Here is a 20,155-nt window from a genome sequence, read left to right on the forward strand (position 1 = left end):
CTGCACTCTCTCGCAGGCGTTTCTTGTGGCTTTACACTACAGCAAGATCTTAATCCTCTGTGATTGATGCTGAATGTGAGAACAGCAGGAAATGAAGGAAATGTGTAATTTAGCCTGCGTTCCTGTTGAAAAGATTATTGGTCACTCCATCTCCAAAGAGAAACAGAACTAGATACAGAGAATAACGGCAAGGATGTTCAAAGAAGTAGAATAAACTGGTGTTTTTCAGCCTAGATGAGTGTGAGCTGAACTGACACAAGACAAGTCTGTTGGACTCGATGATCCTGTGGGTCTCTTCCAACCTGGTTATTCTATGATTCTAAGAATGCACAACAGGGGGCAAAGTGATGTGGTGACAGTTCCTCAATATTCCTTATCCCACACCTGTAGGAGAACCCAGGGCAGTCATTAGGGAGTATGCGTTAAACCAAAGGAAAGCTTGGAAAGGAAGGGCTGCTTAAAACACACAAAAGATGATTGTGGCACTTGTTTCTCCCAGATATTGTTCATGAAGGCCAAGTGTTTCAGTGGGTTCCAAAGGGATGAGGCGATCGGCTGAAGGACAGTCAATGATTCTAAGACACGGTGGATAGATGCACCCCCTCTGCTGAGGAAATGAGGAAATCCTTTAGCAGAGGGCACGATGCTCATTCCCTAAACTTTCAATCCTGGTCACTATTAGTGAGGCCACATAACTCTGCACAGTTTCACCTGATGCAGGACAGCAGCTCATGTAAGACTCAGCTGTACAGGTAGAGAAGCTCACATAAAACGTGTAGGCCAGTGGTTTGGTTACTGTTCCAAGCCCCAGTCCAGTGGGAGAAAAGGGAAATAAGGAAAATTGGGATGTTTCTATTCCACTCAAACATTGCAAGAGAATCAAAACAATAACAGGTTAGAAAAAGGCAAAGTTCTTGGTTTGGATTCACAAAAGCAAGATCAGTGATAAAGCAGCAGCTTTAGCAGAAGTGAAGAAAAGCAAGGAAACAAAACATACAGGGAGAAAATAATTTTCTATTAGCAGTGTAAAATTAAAATCTCACCTCTGGCTCCAAACTGAAGGATTTCTTTTCTGGCATTGTAAGAAACTTTGACATTTGCTCCTTTTCAGCATGTTAACTCAGACGCAGGACTTGGTTGGATTTGGACCTGACTTGGATTGGCACATAGATAATGATACATAATGTAATGGTAGATAATGATTGCCAATTCCCTTCAGCCCGAGGCCCTTTCTGATGGACTCTGGAGGCAGTCGCTCTAGACAGCTGCTGGTTTCTCTCTCGGCTTTACTGAGCACTCAGTAGGCAAAGTTGGGTGTTACTGGACGCTGAGATTTGTCAAAGCCGCCCCAGCTGTGAAAGTAAATGCTCTGCATTTCCTGAGGAAAAAGCTTTATGTTTTTAGCTCCCTGTAGCAGCTCTTTCTGATCCCACATGCTGTGTGTAGCTTGCATGTAGTTGGAAAACAAGAGGAGAAAATAGGTACAGCTCTTTGGGATGACGTGGATGCGTTCCAGCCAGCACTTCAGTCTTTGCTGTGGTCGCTAACCAAAGCGAGCTTGAAAATTAAAACTGAGGAGGAGCTAAGAACAAATTAACTGCTGGCGAGTGCCTGGAGCTGGTTTCCCAGACGACAACAGCTCAGTGACAAAATCCACCGCTTCGCTGCGGATGCCATTCCCTATTTCTTTTTAATTCTTGACATTTTGTCCAATGAAGAACAGCTTTCTGAGGAGGAGGACTGGAAGTCACTAGAAATATAACTCAAACAGAGAGAGAGAACCATGTGCTGCTGAAAACACTGACAGCTTGCTGCCAAACACGCTGGTATTTTTGTCTCGGGCTTAAATATGCTCGCAGCCACGATGAGTTCCCATTGCAAACACGAACCCTCATGTCAGGCTGCATGAGATACTCAGGGGCAGAAAATGTTTGGGGAAGTCTGATTGATTGTTTATAAGTCTGCGACTCTTGCAGCCTGCTGAGCTGCGACAGCAATGGGATTTGTGGTTCTGGATCAGTGAGAACAAGCAAAGTCCAACACTGAGAGCTGCTCATCGTACCCTTCAGAACTGGGTAAAGAGAGTCTCAGGTTCTTACAGCCTGCACACTCAGTACCTGCCCCGGGGGTTTTTCAAGCTGCTTTCAGCCAAATATTGGGGTAATAAAACCCAAGAATGCTTGGTTTTTGATTTCTTGCATTTCCATAACGATCTTAAAGGCTTGTTTCTGTTCCTGCTTTACACTGATTGTCTTCCTGGCACCAAACCTGACAGCCCAGGGCCAGAGCCGACAGGCACCTTGGCTAATTTAATAGAATATACGAGTAAAAATAACGATTAATTTTGGCTCAGTATCGGACGCTTGCTCACAGTGACAGCTCGCTTTTTGGTTCACTTGTATGAAATGCATAAAGAACAAGGAGAATTCTCCAGCTCGATCAGGTTTTGGTTTTAACACAACACGTTTGTAACCAAACCACGGGTAACACAGTCAGCTTTATATCCTGCAACATTTCCAGATTGTGCAATGAAATCAAGCCGATTTTTGGCAGTTCCATGCAGGATTTATTGTTTCAATCTGAAACGAAACCAAAATTAAGCTGCGCTGATTGGCTTCACCTTTGCTTTTTAGTTTAGAAGAGATCTAATAAATAAATAAAAAAGTGTAAGCTTGCTAAAATAGGGGTGGCGATTCCCTGTGCTTCATTTGTTTATTTGAATCCCCCTCAAAAGAAACATTTTTTGCCTAAGTGAAAGTTTGCAGACTGAGAACATTAGCAAACATCTCTCGCTCAGGCACACGCACCGATTTCCCAGAGAAGGGGTTCGCTCTGTTGTTTTGTGAAGGGAGCAGGCAGGAGAGCTCTGCAGCAAATGGACATTCATTAAACGACTGGATATTTCAAACCAATTGTTTGGAATGCACAAGGATTCAATTAAATGGTTATGAGCTCTTCAATTCCTCAAACATATGAACCAGGGTAAGGCCAGATCTTCCATTTTCCTGCAGCAGAGAGAAAGCACGTGACAACATGATGCTCTCAAATGGCTTTTTAAACCCACTCTCTGAGTGTGGTAATTAGAGATGCAGGACACTGGGGACCCCAGGCCCCGAGAAGACAAACCTTTCAGCTAGGATTAACCTCTCGTGGCTCTAAATACTCCATTTCGTATTTGCTGGTTTTCACTAGGCATCCTATTAACGTTACTGTTTCCTAATTACGTTATGTCATAATATTAATCTTGTATGGCTCTGTATCTCGCTCCTCCCTGCCCCAGGTATGATAGATGTGTGGGTTTGGTTTCTGACATTAAACCGTGAATTTTAAATGAGAGAGGACAGGGAGAAGCCCGTGTTTTCCTTATTACCGAGATGATTTTTAATAGGGCTGCTTCTGCTCCTCCAACTGAAAATCGCCTTGTGGGCTCGCGTGTCTGTTGCCAATCACACAGTGTGCAGGAACCCTCGCCCCCTCCCTGCCAAAGAGAATCCCTAGTGGAATGGCCAAAGCTGGCCATCGCTTCTTGAGTGGAAAAAGCGGCTAAAGTCCATTCTGTCTGCTGCAGTTGAAGTCAGGCTCCTCAATCTCAGTTTCTGTTATGTCTGAGATTTTGGAGTGTGTCCTTCCTATTTCTTCCAGGGCGCAGGCTAGGGAGTCAAGGTCCCCATCGTGCTGATGCCGGGCTTCCCAGAGGTCCAGGATGACAGCAGATGGGCTGCTTTGTGTAGCAAAATAGGAGAGATTCCTAAAGGAGGGGAGAAGAAGGTGAAACGAAAAGGATGAGGAACAGCGTAGCTACCATGAATGCGAGCGTGCCCTCAGTCGTGCCTAGTGCTGTAGATGCTTTTAAAACCAAAAACCGCTTGTGAAGACCTCGATGAGATGAGTGGAGGGAATTCTAGAACTTAAATTGATGCTTAGGATTATGAGAAGATACAATATCTTTTGAGCGCTATGTATATAATTTACTGATATGTAGTTTTTAGAATTTCGTAGGCACTATGCGCAAAGAATTCGGTAAAGCAGAGTTTATCTTAAACACATTACCCTATAGCTCTTCCTGTTGACGGGCTTTGGACATAATCATATGAATAAATACGCTAACTTCACATTGACACGCAGAAATGCTATTTATAGCATTTGTATTATGTATAGATACATAAATACATGAAGAAACAAATAAATCTGGAGTACAGAAAAGGAAATTTGGACCTGAATGCTAGCATTTGGGTTTTTTTAAAATAAAACTCCAAGATAATCAACTATTTTCTAATAACCATTTCTGGAAGGGAGCTACCATTTTTCCCTCAAGCTTCACTGATTACCTCCCCATAGCATTTCCATCTCTGTCAGTGATCAAAAGTTCACACCCAGTGAACAGTTTGTGTGTGCGCCGTACAACCCCAGCGCTGAAAGTTCCTCGTAGCAGCAATAGGAATTGTGTCGGCGCATTGAAAGAGCAGATGACTGTCGAAAACGAGGAACTCAAGCCAGGCTGTTACTCTTGTCAAGTAACGCCTTGACTTCGGCAGCACTGCTCATATGGATTGGCCTCTATTTTCAAATAGACAGGGGAAATATTATGACAGCAATGGGTTATGCTGCACAGCAGATACGTGGAACTCCAGGAAGTCAAGCATTTATGCTCCACCATATGGTTTTATAACGGCGTTTTGGGTTGTTTCAGCTGCTCCACAACTTCTATCTGTGAATCTGACTTTATAAAACCAGCTCTTACAAAGGCCCTGGCAGGTGTCTCCAACACAGAATCAAAAGTTCAAGGGCTGTCAGAGCTCTGGTCTCGCACAAGACTCCTCAGTGCCCTGTCTTGCAGCTTCCTGAGAAAGGAGAAATCTCCAGCTTCCTCCACACATGAGAAATGGAAACCAGACAATGGGCAGCAAACACTTATGACTGAAGCAGAATTTTCTGACTCTCTCACTGCTGCAAGACTATAAATTACTTCTTTCTTTGGCTCAGCTGTGGTTTAGTGAGATTCCCATGCAAAGCAAGAAGTCAGTGGGAAGTTATTTTGCTTGATTTAAGTTTTCTTCTACCCTCTTGGGAACATATTTATGGTGTTTGTGACGATCATTAAATATTTCTGTGAGTGAACTGCCTCCAACAATTTAATTTAGCCAGGCGGAAAAAAGGAAAATAAGCAGTAAATTAGTTTTTACAGCATCTTTCACTTTTAATAATCATAATATTATTACTCCTAACAGTAGAGCATGACTTTCTCTTTAAAAATGCCTCTTCCTTAAAAAAAAAAAAATCTGCAAAGCGTGCCATTCATTTTGGAATACAAAATATGTAGGGAGAAGCCAAGAGAACAGGTTGTGTGATGTTTTGAGACAACATGCTACCTCCCAAGCCCTTTAACCTCTGCTTTCATGCACACAACAGTGCCAAAAGACCCAACTCTGGAACAAGGAATCTGACCACAGAAGCAAACATCAGGTAGGACAAGGCACAGGGGTGCATTCAGAGGAGAAAGCAGGTCCTGTTTGCAGGAGCTATCAGATCAAAAAGATTATATAGAGACCTCATCGCTCTCTGCAACTCCTTGAAAGGATGTAGTGGTGAGGCAGATGCTGGGTTCTTCTCCCAAGTAACAAGGGACGGGACATGAGGAATTGGCCTCAAGTTCTGTAAGGGGAGGTTTGGATTGGATGTGGGAAAAATTTCTTTACTGACAGAGTGATGAAGCCCTGGAGCAGGCTGCCCAGGGCAGTGGGGGAGTCTCCATCCCTGGAAGGGTTCAAAGAACGTGTGGCCGTGGCAGTTCAGGACATGGTTTAGTGGTGCAATTAGCAGTGTTTGGTTTACGGTTGGACTGGATGATCTTAAAGGCCTTTTCCAATCTAAACAATTCTGTGATTCTGTGTGAATGACAATTTATCCTTGAGCGCAAGCTGTTAATGACTGCACACATCTTTAACACCAGCAAACAAAAAAGCCCATAACAGCAACAAATTATTCCTGTTGCATATGTAAATGTTCACCTTTCAGAACTGCCTTCCATTACCTGTTAATGCTGTTTTTTTGTGCTAACATCTGCCAGTCTTTGCCTTTGGCGTTGGGCATGTCGAACGTCGCACAGATTCTTTGTCTGATGGAGTAGGGGATTTTGAATGCTTTCGGACCCATCTGCGCGGGGAAGTTGCTGTCATCGTGTGCAAAGAACGTGATGGTTTCTCTCTCGTTCTGCATGGAACACAAAAGCAGAGCGGTTAGTGAGGGCACCAGGCTCTCTGTCCACCTTGGGTCTGCACCTGGCTCTCCTTAGCACAGAGACAGGGCAACGCCTGGAGTCCCACCACACACTCCTGTCTAGAAACGGGGACCAAGATGAGACTTCTCCCCAGCTTCTTCAGATCTCATAGGTGGGAGCAGAGAGTTCTATTCTCTCTTTGCTGCCCTGTTATGCAGAGATGCCCCCGCAGCGAGCCTGCCTGCGTATTCCTAGTGAGGCATCAAGTCTGCTTTTGAAGGAAGAAAAAAATCAAACCTGAGCCTGAGATTCCCCCTCTAATTTGCAGAATTGACAAGAGAAAATTAAACAGCTGAGAGGTATTTTCCTGATTTGGGAAGGAACTTCTAGAACATCAGAAGCACCTATGTATAAAAGCATTTAAAATAGTGCCATCTTCCTTCTAAGGGTTTCCTCCTTTTGTTCATTTTTGTGTTAAGATGAACTCCCGTAGGGCAGGGCTTGGTGGTGGGGTGACACAAAAACATACGAGTTTCTGAATCTTTAACTGCCTAAGCCTAAATATGGACACACAAATCTCTCATTTGCGATTTTTAAAAACAAACTGCATAAGCAACCCAGTTCCTCCATATTAAAAAACTCCTTGGAATCCAGGTCTGTTCATACACCCGGCCCATTCTTTTCCTATGGAATTATACCAGTCTTGTGTACTAGACTCACAAGTCCACGTGTTATTCATTTCAGTGCAATGCAGCATGAATCTTAAGTAACAGTGATGCTATAGTCTCTTCATATAACATTTATGAGCATCCCCAAAGTCAGCCATGCATAGTAACAGCGGTGCTGTAGATTTATCTCGTGGTCTGACTGGTTTGAATTAAATATGAAGAACAATAGTAGATTTCCATACCCTGCACACCTGAGATAAGCCACTGCTACCTAGTTAGCTCAGGGAATTGTAGAGCAATTCATGTATTCCGCTTTTATTTATATATTTATTTTATAGTCAAATTATCCTCACCCCTCAACCACTTTTTGAGACAGGCATAAGAAAGCTTCCATATGAGCAACTCTGTTTGGAGACAGTGTTATAACATGCTCTGGAAACTTGTGGACATTGGTCCTTTAAAGAGAGAGAGGGGAAAAAAGGCAGCAGCAACTTTGTACTGAAATAGGTCGAGAATGACAGAAGATCTTTATGAAAGAAAAACAAAGAACTGGAGAAACACTTGGCCGTGTTCTGAGGATGTTTCTGCACACACTGAGGTTTGTGGCTTCCTTATTTAGTTGCTGCATTTTCTGCATTGTCCATTTAGCACTGGGCATAGATCTTTAATCCAGAAGTACTGATCTGGATTAACCAACAAAGATGCTCAATAATCTCAAGTTTTCATTGCTGTGGGACACATCACCATCTTGCTGGACTAAGGTTTGATTCCTTTCACCTACAAGCAAAGATACAGACCTTGTAGGCCATTCTGGGCATAGAAAAATGTTCTAATAAGTGAACAGTTGGCAGCCCAAGAGTGCACAGGGAGTCCCTCTGTTTTCAACCCTCAGTGCTCTGCAAGATCTTCAGATGTTTTTTGCAAGAAAACTATTGCCACCAACTCAAACAGAAATTATTTTTAGTGTCATAGAATCTCTGTACTTTGATTTCTGCTGGAAATTTGATTCTATGATTCTATGAAATGGCATCTCTAAAGCTTTATAGACCAGCTACAGTTTTGTACAGGGTGTAAGAAACTGCACAGAGATAGGAAAGACAAAACCAGGGAGGGATCACAACTGCTACCACACAGCAACTTCACAAAATGAAAACGCTTTACCTCTAGAATGGATGTCTGGATCTGCAGGATTTGCTCGTGGCCCTTGACTTGCCGGACACAGACCTTGCAGGAGAGCTGGGTAGTGGCAGGAGTGTAGCGCTCCAGGGAGAAGGCACAGAGCAGCGGCTTCGGGCTGCTGCACCACACGCGGGAGAACGGGACTTCCTGGGAGAGAAACGTATCCCACAGAGTGGGGAGAGGGGCATGAGAGAGAGAGAGAAGTTGTGAGAACCACAAAATGAGAAAAAAAATCTGGGATTTTTCTCTGCAGTTGCTTTTTCACCAACACCTCTGCAAACTCGAAGTAGGACTAAGCTAATAAATGACAATTAGATTGATAAATACTTAGACATTGCATTTACTGAAAGCTTTGATTTCATCCAATAATACAAGCGATGAGAGACTCTCGTCCAACTTAATGAAGATGGAACTTAATGAAGATGAACTTCACAGGGATCACAGCTTTTACTCTGATCTGTGTCTCCTTGTCCTCCCCTTGTCCTCCAGAATCCACAATAAGGTTCTTCCCATCAAGACCTGTGCGCCCTCTGTGCGTTTATGCAGCACAAAGCACGGCACCATTATTGCTGTATTTATGTCCCATCCGATTTCAAAACCACCCAGTCCCAGCTCTGCCTGTCAGGCTCCTCCTGCTCCGTGTCGTGGCTGCTTCAGCGACTCCTCTGCTCCAGGCACCGGCATCGATGGGACAAATGCCCTCACCCAACGCTACAGACACAACCGAGCAATCAATCATCAATGACTGCTGGCATCTCTGGTTGCTCCGAGTTCCTACAAACATGTTATAACAGACAGGAGGAGTACATGGAGGGAATTAACTTCTACTCTATGATCCCTTTCTAAATAGCAAAGTTCTGTTCTTGGCCTCCTCTTTATATTTTCAGAACATGTTATTTTAGTCTTTACTAAGGTCCAACCTAAATCAGCTACAAGCCCACTATGGTGACCTACGCTGTAGTAGTGAAGGCATGTAAATAGAAAACACAATTAAATCAAACATGTTCTCTACTAATTTCATAATACTGGAAAATAGTGTAGAATAGACAACCTGAAGAAAAATGTAAAAGGGAAAAAAAGACCGATATTAATATTTTGTTCTATTATATCTTAACATTCATCTACATGACTATAGGACAGCGTTAAACAGCTTCACTGAGCAGAGATTCTAACACCAGAAAAATAGTTCAAAGATTTTTACATTAGTTTTTCTAGAAGAGGATTGTGAATTCTCAGATTATTCCGTCCCATTTTCATGACACACTATTTTTAGAATTGATTTCAATGCCATGTGAAGCTGACCCTTGAAAGAAAACGCAATAACTACTATATGCAAAGTGCATACATGTAAAGCACAGTCAACACTAAACCAGGGAGAGCATTGTTGTACCCAGAGCTGCCGTGCACTTTACTGCATCTTATAGAGTATCTTGGGCTCTGTGAGGATGCGCTGAGCGACAGCGATAAGCACGGCGTTCAGACCCCGAGCAGTAGCGAGATACCGACAGTGACAAAGAAAACATTAGCGAAATATTAGAAGTGGAGTAACTGTAATTAGATTTTTCCAGAGTAATCATCTCTGCTTTCATTCAGAATCACTTAGCTGAAAAGAACTGCATGAAAGATAATAGAGGGGGGCGAAGCATGGTGGAAGGATGAGTGTTTAAAGTATTCCAGAAACGCTTTCCGTTTTATTCAACGTTTATAATTAAGCTCCTAGCAGACAGAGGGAATGTAATTCATCTCACAGCTCCAGACAGAATCTGTATCCTCCAAAAGACACAAGATGCTGGGAAGACAGCTGCTTTTAACCCTCAAAGGTGCCTGTCTGGCTTCCAAACACGCTTGTCACAGCCTCCTCCTGCTCTGACACCCAAGCAGTTTTTAAGGGTTCCCCCTCGTTTCTTGTGAAGACGGTGGGAAGGATGCCAAGCACTCAGCATCTGCTCCTGCACGATGGCCAGGACAAACACAGGCACCAAGCGCAGTCTAGAGAAATTCTGACGGCCACCTGCCATTAACTGCTTTCACGCCGCAGCTTTACGTGATGATTTATTCATCTGTTCACGCGGGATATTTACTTAACTGAGAAATCTTTAACGTAAACCTTTCCTCATCGCACTCTCCAGCAATGGTTCCATTTGATAGACCAAATGGGTAATTACAGAAGGGGCTGTTTTCAGTTGTTCTTGATAACCAGAAGACGTTTTTGAAGTGTGGTACATGGGAGACAAACCAAGGAAACACTGGAAGGTTCTTTTATACGTAAAAGGGCTGGAACCAAAGCAGAGCTGCTGGGACCTTTCACAAACATTTTCCTGAGCAGGAAATCCAAAGCCAGCATAAGCTGTTCTGCAGTTTCAGCTGTCCAGGTCATGCAAAACATACTCAATTATAAAAAGTAAATATTTATTTGGCCCTGCTATCCGCGGTCTGTCAGCCCTTTCTGCCAGCAGAGGTTCTGCAGGTGCTGCTTTCTAACCCAGAGTGGCTGCTGAGAGCACGAGTGATGTGCTGGCCGTGATCGGATCTTCCTTAAAGCAATCACGGCCCCTCAGCATCCTTGTGCGAGTGATGGGTCTCTTATCTGACTTCTTATTTTTGTTTTTATCTTGCAGTAATACATTTAACAGCTACTGTGCCACTTGTGTTAGGTTCAGGAAGGTGAGGTCCTTGCGACACATGAAGATTAATACAGACAAATCTGTGTTGGCAATCACATCTTGTTTTAACTACACTCTGCAGTTCAGTTTTGACCAAGAACTCTAGACTATTACTTGCCAACAGAGAACGAGGCTGGAGTAGTAAATCCCCTTTCTTGAGTTACCGGCAGCATTGGGTGCAGACAGCACAGCAAATACTGTCTTCTACAGGCCATTTTCCTTCTCTATCCCATCACAGGGTTATTTGGGTTCTTAGGGTCTGTTCTTCCTCATGTATCATAGCACCATTAAGGTTGGAAAGCTCACCCAGTCTAACCATCAGCCCAACCCCATCGCGCCTACTAAACCGTGTCCTGAAGTGCCACGACCACATGTTCTCTGAACCCCTCCAGGGGTGGAATCTCCACCACTGCCTTGGGCAGCCTGGCCCAGGGCTTCACCATTTGGTAAAGAACGTTTTCCCAATATCCAATCTAAACTTCCTGGATATATTTACCTGGATACAGATCAGGGCTTAGAAGTTTCAGAGCCCATCAACAATCATGACCTGGAGAACACAGTAACACATTTAAATCCATCTTTTTCCAAAATACTGACTGATTGGTAACCGTCTCTCTCTGTGCTTCAGGGAAAAGGGAGATTACGGAGTCTAATTAAGTTCTGTATTTTAAAACACCAGCCCACTCTATGTGCCAGCACACTGCTTGTTATTTCCAGTAGCCAATATACTTAGAAATTCTTCTTTTGTTTTGATTTTACTTTCCTGTCTTCAACAGCCTCTTTAATTAATGTGGTACAGAAAAAATTATTTGCTCTTCCTCAGCTCTAATTCTTAATATATATGTGCTGTAATTTGAACTCATGACATTTAAAGTGTTACATTTGAATGTCATTTTCAGAAGTGTATTTTTAGTTATATTGAAATCAGAATGACAGAGATACCAAAAACATCTTAATGAGTAATAAAACTTAACAAGAATATTGCCCTTCCGTTGGAGGTAACTGAAATGAATTTTTGTAAAATGAAAACTTAAAGCATCCTGTGCGAATCTATGCTTATCAAAATCATAAGGCGCAGCATTTTTGTTGCATTCTTGAGATTAATGCCCCACCTTTCAAGAACAAAAATGACCATTGTCTTCCTTAGGTCGTGCCTACACCAGCAAAAATTCTTATTTCCTCTGAATTCACGTGCAAACAGATGAAACGGGCAGGTACCTGACATGCAGTAAATGGTTTGATTCTCCAAAGGAACGGAGGGATGTCCAGGACAGATATCTGAAGGCTGAAGGTGTTCCCTTTGAAATGCAAGAGTTTTGGTTCCTCCAGTAATTGTCCTCCTTGCAGTCTTTCGTCTGAAACCACCTCCTGCAATGGCAGAGCAGGAAGGAATTTTTTCAGTATTAGGAACAAATAAACATCTAAGGAAAATTCTTCTTTATGACAGGTGCCTGGTTCACCTACAAACTGCCAGGGTACAGCAGCAGAGAAGTTATCCCATGGGCCAGGTGATGGTATCGTCACAGCAAAACAGAAAGGACTTGGTTCTCTTATATTTTGAGACCCAAGAGTTTCCCAGCACGTTAAGAATTGTATAAAGGGCAAAGTCATCTGTTGGAAAAGTCAGGGAAGTTTTCACACAGGGACAAAATGAAAAAATCAAGGAAGTTCGTATCTTATAGAGGATTGACAGTGCCAAACAGAACTTGGTAATACCAACCTCAATACTTTAATTCTCCATGTTCACCACTTCGTATTTACACTATCACGAGGCTGGTGTGCTGCACTTTTAAGGGAACTATAATTGCCTAAATAAACACTTGTTTCATTAGGTACATCCACCCTCTTCTAATCTCTGTGAATGCGCACAACTGGTAATTATTCACAATTTTCCATAGACTCATCCAGGAAAACATTGGTAACCCAGGAATTGTGTAACTGTTATAAAGGGTACGATTACAAAGCCATTGTGAGTCTTTTAACTACCCTTTCAGTGGCTCTGCTTTTATTAGAAGCACACAGACATCAGTGCATGCTTCATTAAGATTCATGCTTCTATTCTGTACAATAGGAAAAGGAAGGAAAAATTCATCTGTCACAACTGTCTTCATTTCAGTTCCCCAAAGAAAACCATTTTGTTAAAGCTTCTGAGTTCACCAAGGCTGCAAAAGCCAGGGAATTTCATTGTTTTGTCTTGGAATGCCATGTAGAAAAATCATGCTAATTTTTATCACCACTTGGGGATTGGTTTGTGTGGGTTTTCTTTTTTTTTCAAAGGGGGAATGCACGATTATAATATAATTTGTGTTTAAAAAGACGGTGAGGTAATCTCTTTTTTCTTGCTCAAGTTGTAAACAGAAGAGGAAATCCTGAGCTGACTAACGAAGTGTAAGGGTAATAAGCGTGATAAATGCTATACATCAAATGATAATGACTGGCATTTTCTGCTCGTAGAGGAGCAGCACCCTGCTCTGGATGCAAGAAAGCTCGGGGACACGGAGCAGCCGAGGCACCGAGCACAACCCAACGCACTTTGTGTATCGCAAGAGCTGCAGCTTTGGGCTGTGTTAACCACAGCTACGTGGTTTTTGGTTAGACTAGAATGGGGACAGAGGGAGTTTCCATCTGCCAGGCAAAAAATTGAAAACTTTGGCTATCCTAAAGCTCTTGCAGTCTAAATTCACAAGTGGAACAACAGAACAGAGAGGTTAAAGGACACAGAATAAGAAGTCATGCAGCAGTGGCATAAAAAACCAGAGCGTTCTCAGTGTTCTGGACTATCGCTGGGATGATCCCCAGGATGGAAAAATAACAAACCCCCAAATTAATGAAGTGAAACCATTTACCTGAAACGCACAAGGGGTGTTATCCATACAATATACTCTCAGATTGTAATCCAGAGAATTGCAAGACAGGCAGCCAAAAACGGCGACTTTCAGCTGTCGGACGGCACAGTCAGAGATGGGTTCTCCAATAAGAGCATAAGTTCCAAAGCTGTTTAAGAGAATGTGACAGGCATAAGGATCCAACAGGCAGTAGCAAGAAGTAGTTTCCTCTTCCACAGACATCACTTCCTGCAAAATGAAATTCAGGTTTAAAAAAATATAAAAGAATAGAATCAACAGGCCTTGACACTGGGAGTCGGGACTTTATCTGTTAATTTTTTATTCAACTGAAATGTAATGTATTTCTGAGAGCCAGGCTGCACACTCTTTACTCACGTTGCCCTCAGGGAAAGGGAGAAGGCAGACCTAAATGAGTAAATACTCCCAATTTAGCCCTGAGTCAGCAATAAGATTTATAGCTATAGATTGTACAGAATTCAGTGTGTACAGCATATAATAATAATGATGCGTAAGCAATTTGAGCATCTCTTTCCAACTGCTTTTGACTTTCTAGCTAATTTTTTTCCCAATGTCAAGTTAAGAAATTACCTCAAAGATTAAAGTCAATAAGCAAACCTCGAACCATAGTTGGTATTTGACTGCCTTTCAGCACATTCATTACAGCTGTGTTTACCTTCATCAAAAAAACTACCTATCCTGCTTTTCTGCCTTTCATGCTTAGACCTGCATTCCAGCATCCTTAGATGAGGTATCTGAGCAGGGTAACAGCCCAGGGTTACGCTCACTAACACCAGAGTGTTTGGAACCAACACGGATGGAGCTGACCTAGGACCAAGTGTGTCTAAGGGAGGAGAACTAAGCTGAATTTGAAATGGTTTGGATAAGAGCAACAAATATCATAGTGGTTTAGGGGAGGAAAGGGGTAGAATGAGTCATGGCATCCAGGAATGGTTTAGCTCCTGGCTTTTCCCCTCTCAACGCAAGGAGCCTGCTGCCTAACAAGCAGTTTCAGTCAAAGGTGGCCAGTGGGCTTAAAAAATGTAGGCACAAAAGATCAAATGCCCATGTCATGAATGCACAATGCTTAATTTCCCCAGTAAATCAGGATTAGAAAATACATGTTCAGCTAAAAAAGCAGAATACTTCATTTAATTTAGGCTAATCCTTCAGAGGTTACGAGCGCAGCGTGGTCACTGCACGCCCATTAAAATGACACACAGGCAGAGAAGATTTTTAAATCAGGAGGATCCTTCTAGGCTAAAAGCCCCTAAACATCAAGTGTATATTTTTAACTGGTTCTGTAACTTTCTTTATGCCATGATAAATTCTCACGTGGGTATCATGATCTGTTTTGACACGAGTCTCTTTGGGAGCTACGGTCCACCAAAACACAGCTGTTACAAATAAATGGCTACTGGCTCCATTATTAAGTGATCGGAGAAAACGCTTTCTCACGTCACATGAGCCAGCTGATAAAGTCCCATTCGCACATCTTGGTAAGAAGAGTTGAAAACAGTTTAGCTGATTGTTAATTAAAACAATTTCTTTAAGACGCCCGTTTCTCTCACAGGATCTTGGACCCGTGCCTGCATTAATCACGTTTCCACCATTACTATCAGCTTTGAAGTGGAATTCTAAACTCACCTCCCACTTCCCTTGCTGTGTCCTTTTTTTCAAGTGAATATTCCAGTGGTCTGAATTGACTTCTGCGCAGTGCGGTATCGTCAAGGCAAATGGTGTGCTGACAGACAATTCTGAGGGCCCGCAAGTTACTTCTGGTCCTAGAAGAACGTCTGTGCCTTCTGGCTGTAGGCTTTGTGTGTGGGAAGAGACAATAATGTCTGTTAGGCTCTTTTTAATATGGAGTGAGAATTTACTTTAGTTAAAATCTAAGTACCTCGCTCATCTGTTACAGAAAAGGATAAGCTGACCAATTACCGTGCTAATTTTCAAGTAGAAGCAGTAGCTGGAGATGAAACATCTCTGTTAGGGCACATCTACTCAAATTGTTGGCTGGTCAGTTTAGGATTCTGGTTTTTAAAGTACATTTTGATTTGTTTAAACCAAATACACCACTAAAACGACTCTATGCAAGTAAGCCTTGCTTTACACACCAGCTGGTGGTACTGCCATCTAATTCTGCCTTCAAAGATTGCCATCAACAATGTTTGTACAGTACTGAAGATAAAACAAATTACGGTTTAAAAACAGTCTCATAAATTTTCCCAGATTGAGTGTGATCTCCCTGGTTTGAAAACACATTTCTGTTCTGCAGAACAAAGCAGCTCGGTAGCTTCTAGCACACATCAGGGACAGGATGACTTTGCTTAATTTTAGAAATCTGCAAAGTGGATTGGTGCATGTGCGTTCTGTTACAGTCGATGGAGATCACACCAGCACAACTGAGGTCTAGGGATTCATCCAATCCGAATGGAACCACCTGCATCTGGTTAGATTAACTGCTTGCTAAGTCATAAAGATGAAGTATCTGGCAAGAACCTTCTTCTCTTCTCTTCCATTCAATCCTAAATTTAACCCCATCACACATAAATGTATTTTCCTTACCTCTTATAATAAATACCTGTGCAGAACCAGTGGCAAAAGGGATGAGACTAATTTCTTACACATTAAAACTAGAAACCGAAGCATCTTGCCCTGTTTGGGGTGTGTGGGTGGTTTTTTGACACTGTAATCCTTCATCTAGGTTGTATGATCTGCATTTTTGGCTTCTAAATTAATGGCCATTTAATTCACTCTTAAAATTAAAGCAACTGGGTTGTGGAGCACGGGAATAGCTCCCCAGGGAAGGAGTCACGGTGCCAAGCCTGACAATATTCCACCCTCAGACCCACGGTGTGAGGTTGTCCTGTGCAGGGACAGGAGTTGGACTTAATGGTCCTTTGGGGTCCCTTCCAACTAAGGACATCCTGTGATTCTAACTAGTGTTTCTGAGATAAAAATAAGGGGAAGACAGAAATAAGATGATACAATAATAAAACCAAGATATAAGCAAGGGAAAAATCCCTGCTTAAAAATGAGGATGTACCTCCAGTGCCATCGCAAGCTAACAGCAACATCGCTCTGTAGAGCTTTGCAGTAGCGGCACGGCAACAACCAAACTGAACCATCCTCCCTCTGCTGAGCCCCGTGCTTCACAGCTAGGCTATTAAATTCTAATTTACCCAAGCTGACTTTGTAGTACGTTTAAGTGAAGGGAGCTCTCATGCAGGCACACTTAGGTGCAGCCCCGCACTCGAATCAATCACATTCGAATCCTGCCAATTGCCTTTGCCCATCTATCCCCCAACACCCGACGACAGCGTTCTCCGTGTAACTGGAATAGCAAGTGCTCAGAAAACGCAGTTAAAAACCACTATTCTTGCTAAAGACTTAAAAAGTTCCGACGACTTCAGTGACAGCCCTTAGTAAGGCGACACTTAGACGTATTTGCGAGATGAAGACGGCAGCAACACAAAGAAGCCACAAGGTGCTAACAAAGAAGGCCAATTCTGCTTCCTCTTTCAAGCGTCATAAAAAGAAAGGCTCCCTCAGCCTTAGTGCTGCTAAGAGTCTGTAGGGTTCTTAAGCTAAAAAGCTCCTCTCAAGGAGGCATGAGACGGGGAGGGAAGAGCAGTGAGCACGAGGCAGACGGTGCCCGCAGCCTTTCGGCAGCAACGCGGCTCGGCAGAGGCTGCAGTCTTGCTGCATCGAGACACCTGAGGTTTGTTGCTCTACTCTAAGCAGACAGTTCAAGCAAAAAGCTACTTGCACCTGCCTATGCCAACAAATAACAATTATTCACAACTCCTGCACTGTGAGGAAAACACTGGTTTTGCACAAAATACTAAACATTACCCACTGCTACCCTTTCAAGTGGTATTTGATTTCCTTACAAATAAACCTCTCCAGCAGTTACCCCAAATCACTTCTCTTTCCAGCTAATTTAAGAAACCATCCAGTTAGCTACAAAGAAAAATGTCTCAGAATTATTAGAAAGCCTCAAGCCAACTTTCATACATGTTTATTGTTCAGTTAGTTATTCAGTTCATGATTCCCCTCTGCGTTCCTCTCCCTTATCTCCGTTTTGATGCAGCTGCAGGAAGGGGGTAACAAAAGCAGATTTCCAGAGAGCGAACCCAACCTCCGTAATTTCTCTTGGTTGGTGCCTTTCTATCCTATCTCTCTCCCAACACACACATCCTTTGCCAAGTGGCTGCTGACAACAAATGCCTCAGCTACAGGGAGGTGGTCGTGGTGGAATTTTGCTGGTTACCTTCAAAGCTTGCTAATTCATCTTCAATATGGGAACAAAAGGTAGATTATTTTGTTTTCAGCACAACACCCTTTGGAGATGAGAATTCAGAGTTTTAGTTACGCTACTGGTGATGATGCTCACCAGAAATAGCTCATATTTTTCAAACATCAAGAACGAAACAACACACGAATATACAAGATACAAAAAGAAATGAAGTCAGGAGAGTCCTGTAGCAGCAAAGAAGCTGTGAAAGGTGACTGGGAGCCTATGACTGTGGTCTGTCACCTTATCAAAAATAATAATAATTAACAGAAAAATGAAAAAGCCAGAGTCACCAAAAGGTTGTAGGCACCGTCACAGCCCCAGCAGATCCGCAGGGTCACTCTGTCACACACCCCAGAGAGAGCAAGAGCAGGGCTGTGTGTGACTGACCACCCCGAAAGGAGCCACGCGATTGCTTTTAGAGACTCATTCCCCTCATAGAACATATTGGGCAAACATATGGAGGGTCTGGGAATTATTTAATGCCAAATGAACTGAAATCAGTTAATTAGATGAACTCGCACACTTGTTGCGAGTAGCTAGAGCCTTCTGTGCAAGAGCTGACACGGTATTAAGGCTCTCGTGCAGTTCTGAGCCATTTATTAGAGAAAGGGAAATGTTACCAAATGCCAGTATTTAACATTCCCTTTGTTTCAAGGTAAAACAAATCAGTAACCAGCTCTGTCTCCTCAAATCCATCAAAATCAAAGGTCTACGTTTTCCAGTAAAAGAAAGATAAATAGTCACTGTTGCTGAGCACAACTTAAAAAATGGTTTTACTAAAAATACCACACTGGGAAGGAACATCAGGAATTGCAGAGGGAAGAATGCTGTGGCAGAAGAAGTAGTAGTAATGAGGTTACTGGCATTTAGAGCTTCCTTTCAATACTTACCCCCCAGTGCCTTATCATAGATTTGTTTAGGTTGGAAAAGACCCTTAAAGATTGTTAAGTACAACTGTAAACCTAATCTGCCAACTCCATCGCTAAACCATGTCCCCCATTTAAAGGCATGAACAGTATCCTCTAACAGCCCAAATTCAGCTGTCTTTGTCTCAGTATTTGCCTAAGGAGTGGGGAGAAAGGCCAGGCTCCCTTATTATTCAGAGTCCTAAGGACAGTGATTGCAGAACCTGGACAACATGAACCTCAGAGCATAACAGGCTCCTGAAGGACCCGTGGCACCTGGGAAGGGAGGACTCTCTGGTCCTGAACACATCCGTGCCTGCAGCCTGGATTTTTCATTGCAGTTCACTCCTCGGAGGGCTCAAATATTTGCTGCCAGACACTGATCTGCCTCCCTGGTGGGAGGTTCTGGGATGTGGGATGTCAACAACGGCCCAGGGGTCCTTCTATACAAGTTACCTACATGCTCTGGCTCATCCTTGGCTTAAGCTTGGAGTCAGAATTAGGCAAGAGGCAGTTCACTAATTCTCACCTGGGCCAGAATCAATAGCATTGCTGTTTCCTTCACAAACATCAATAACCTGTCCTTTCTGCCAGCATCAAAGCACGGGCGTGGTGTTTGAAGGCTGAGCTGAGCTATTTCTCTCTGTAAGCACCGGGAAACGATGCTTCAGGAAATCCTAGCAAGAAGCACCCTGGCGGATCTACGCAGTGAAGCCCACATACGTGTCCTTCTCATCCTGTCACATGTTCAGGACCTTGATCATCTTTTCACCTGAAAGTATCAGGCACTAATTCTGAACCACTGGACCTTCCTCCCACCCTCAGAACATGAAGTCCATGGGTGATGCCAGTGCCCTCTGCAGCTCCTAGGAAAGCCTCGTTTATTCCCCCCAGTTCAGATGGAAGAAAGACATCAACCTTGCCTCGATGATTTGAAAAAAAAATGCAGTATTTTGACACAAAAAAAAAAAAGTTTGCTTTTGTTTCACTTTACAGAATTTCAGTTTAAAGAAGAAGGAGCAATCTCCCTGTGATAATCTTGGTTTGCTTTGCTACCTCTGCTTCTGCCCACAAAAAAGGAAAACAGCAGGCAAAAATTGCTGCTTGTTTTTAATTAACCTATTTTAATTCATTTCTGCAGAACCCTTGCAGATGAAACAGCTGGGGTGGTTTTTTTTTCTCCCTTCCTTTTACATATCTTAATCTTTCATTGAAAATGATCAAAACCCTCTGGCAGCAGATGGGGATGGAATATGAAAGTTTTCACAAAGGAGTTCAGATATCAGAGGAGGGAAAAAAATAAAAAGACCTCACTTTAAGTTTTGAGAAATATTTCCAGGCTTTAAAATTTATAGGCAGCTCCGCGTCTTTCAGTTC

The 20,155-nt window shown here is 42.9% G+C and overlaps 1 protein-coding gene across 5 annotated transcripts in view; it reads right to left on the reverse strand.

Annotated features, from left to right (window-relative positions):
* Positions 1–706: 706 nt before the first annotated feature.
* UNC5D (unc-5 netrin receptor D) overlaps positions 707–20,155 on the reverse strand; it is a 118,175-nt gene continuing 98,726 nt past the window's right edge. For all 5 annotated transcript variants that reach the window (XM_069877458.1, XM_069877455.1, XM_069877459.1 and 2 more), the window contains 6 exons: positions 15,218–15,386; positions 13,574–13,801; positions 11,946–12,095; positions 8,047–8,211; positions 6,032–6,210; positions 707–3,748 (listed from right to left, as the gene is read on the reverse strand). In XM_069877458.1, coding sequence (XP_069733559.1) covers positions 3,544–3,748; positions 6,032–6,210; positions 8,047–8,211; positions 11,946–12,095; positions 13,574–13,801; positions 15,218–15,386 — 1,096 coding nt within the window. In that variant the 3' untranslated portion in view covers positions 707–3,543. The remainder of the gene's footprint in view (positions 3,749–6,031; positions 6,211–8,046; positions 8,212–11,945; positions 12,096–13,573; positions 13,802–15,217; positions 15,387–20,155) is intronic.

The sequence above is a fragment of the Phaenicophaeus curvirostris genome, chromosome 27 (genome assembly GCF_032191515.1).
Source record: "Phaenicophaeus curvirostris isolate KB17595 chromosome 27, BPBGC_Pcur_1.0, whole genome shotgun sequence".
Lineage (NCBI taxonomy): Eukaryota > Metazoa > Chordata > Aves > Cuculiformes > Cuculidae > Phaenicophaeus > Phaenicophaeus curvirostris.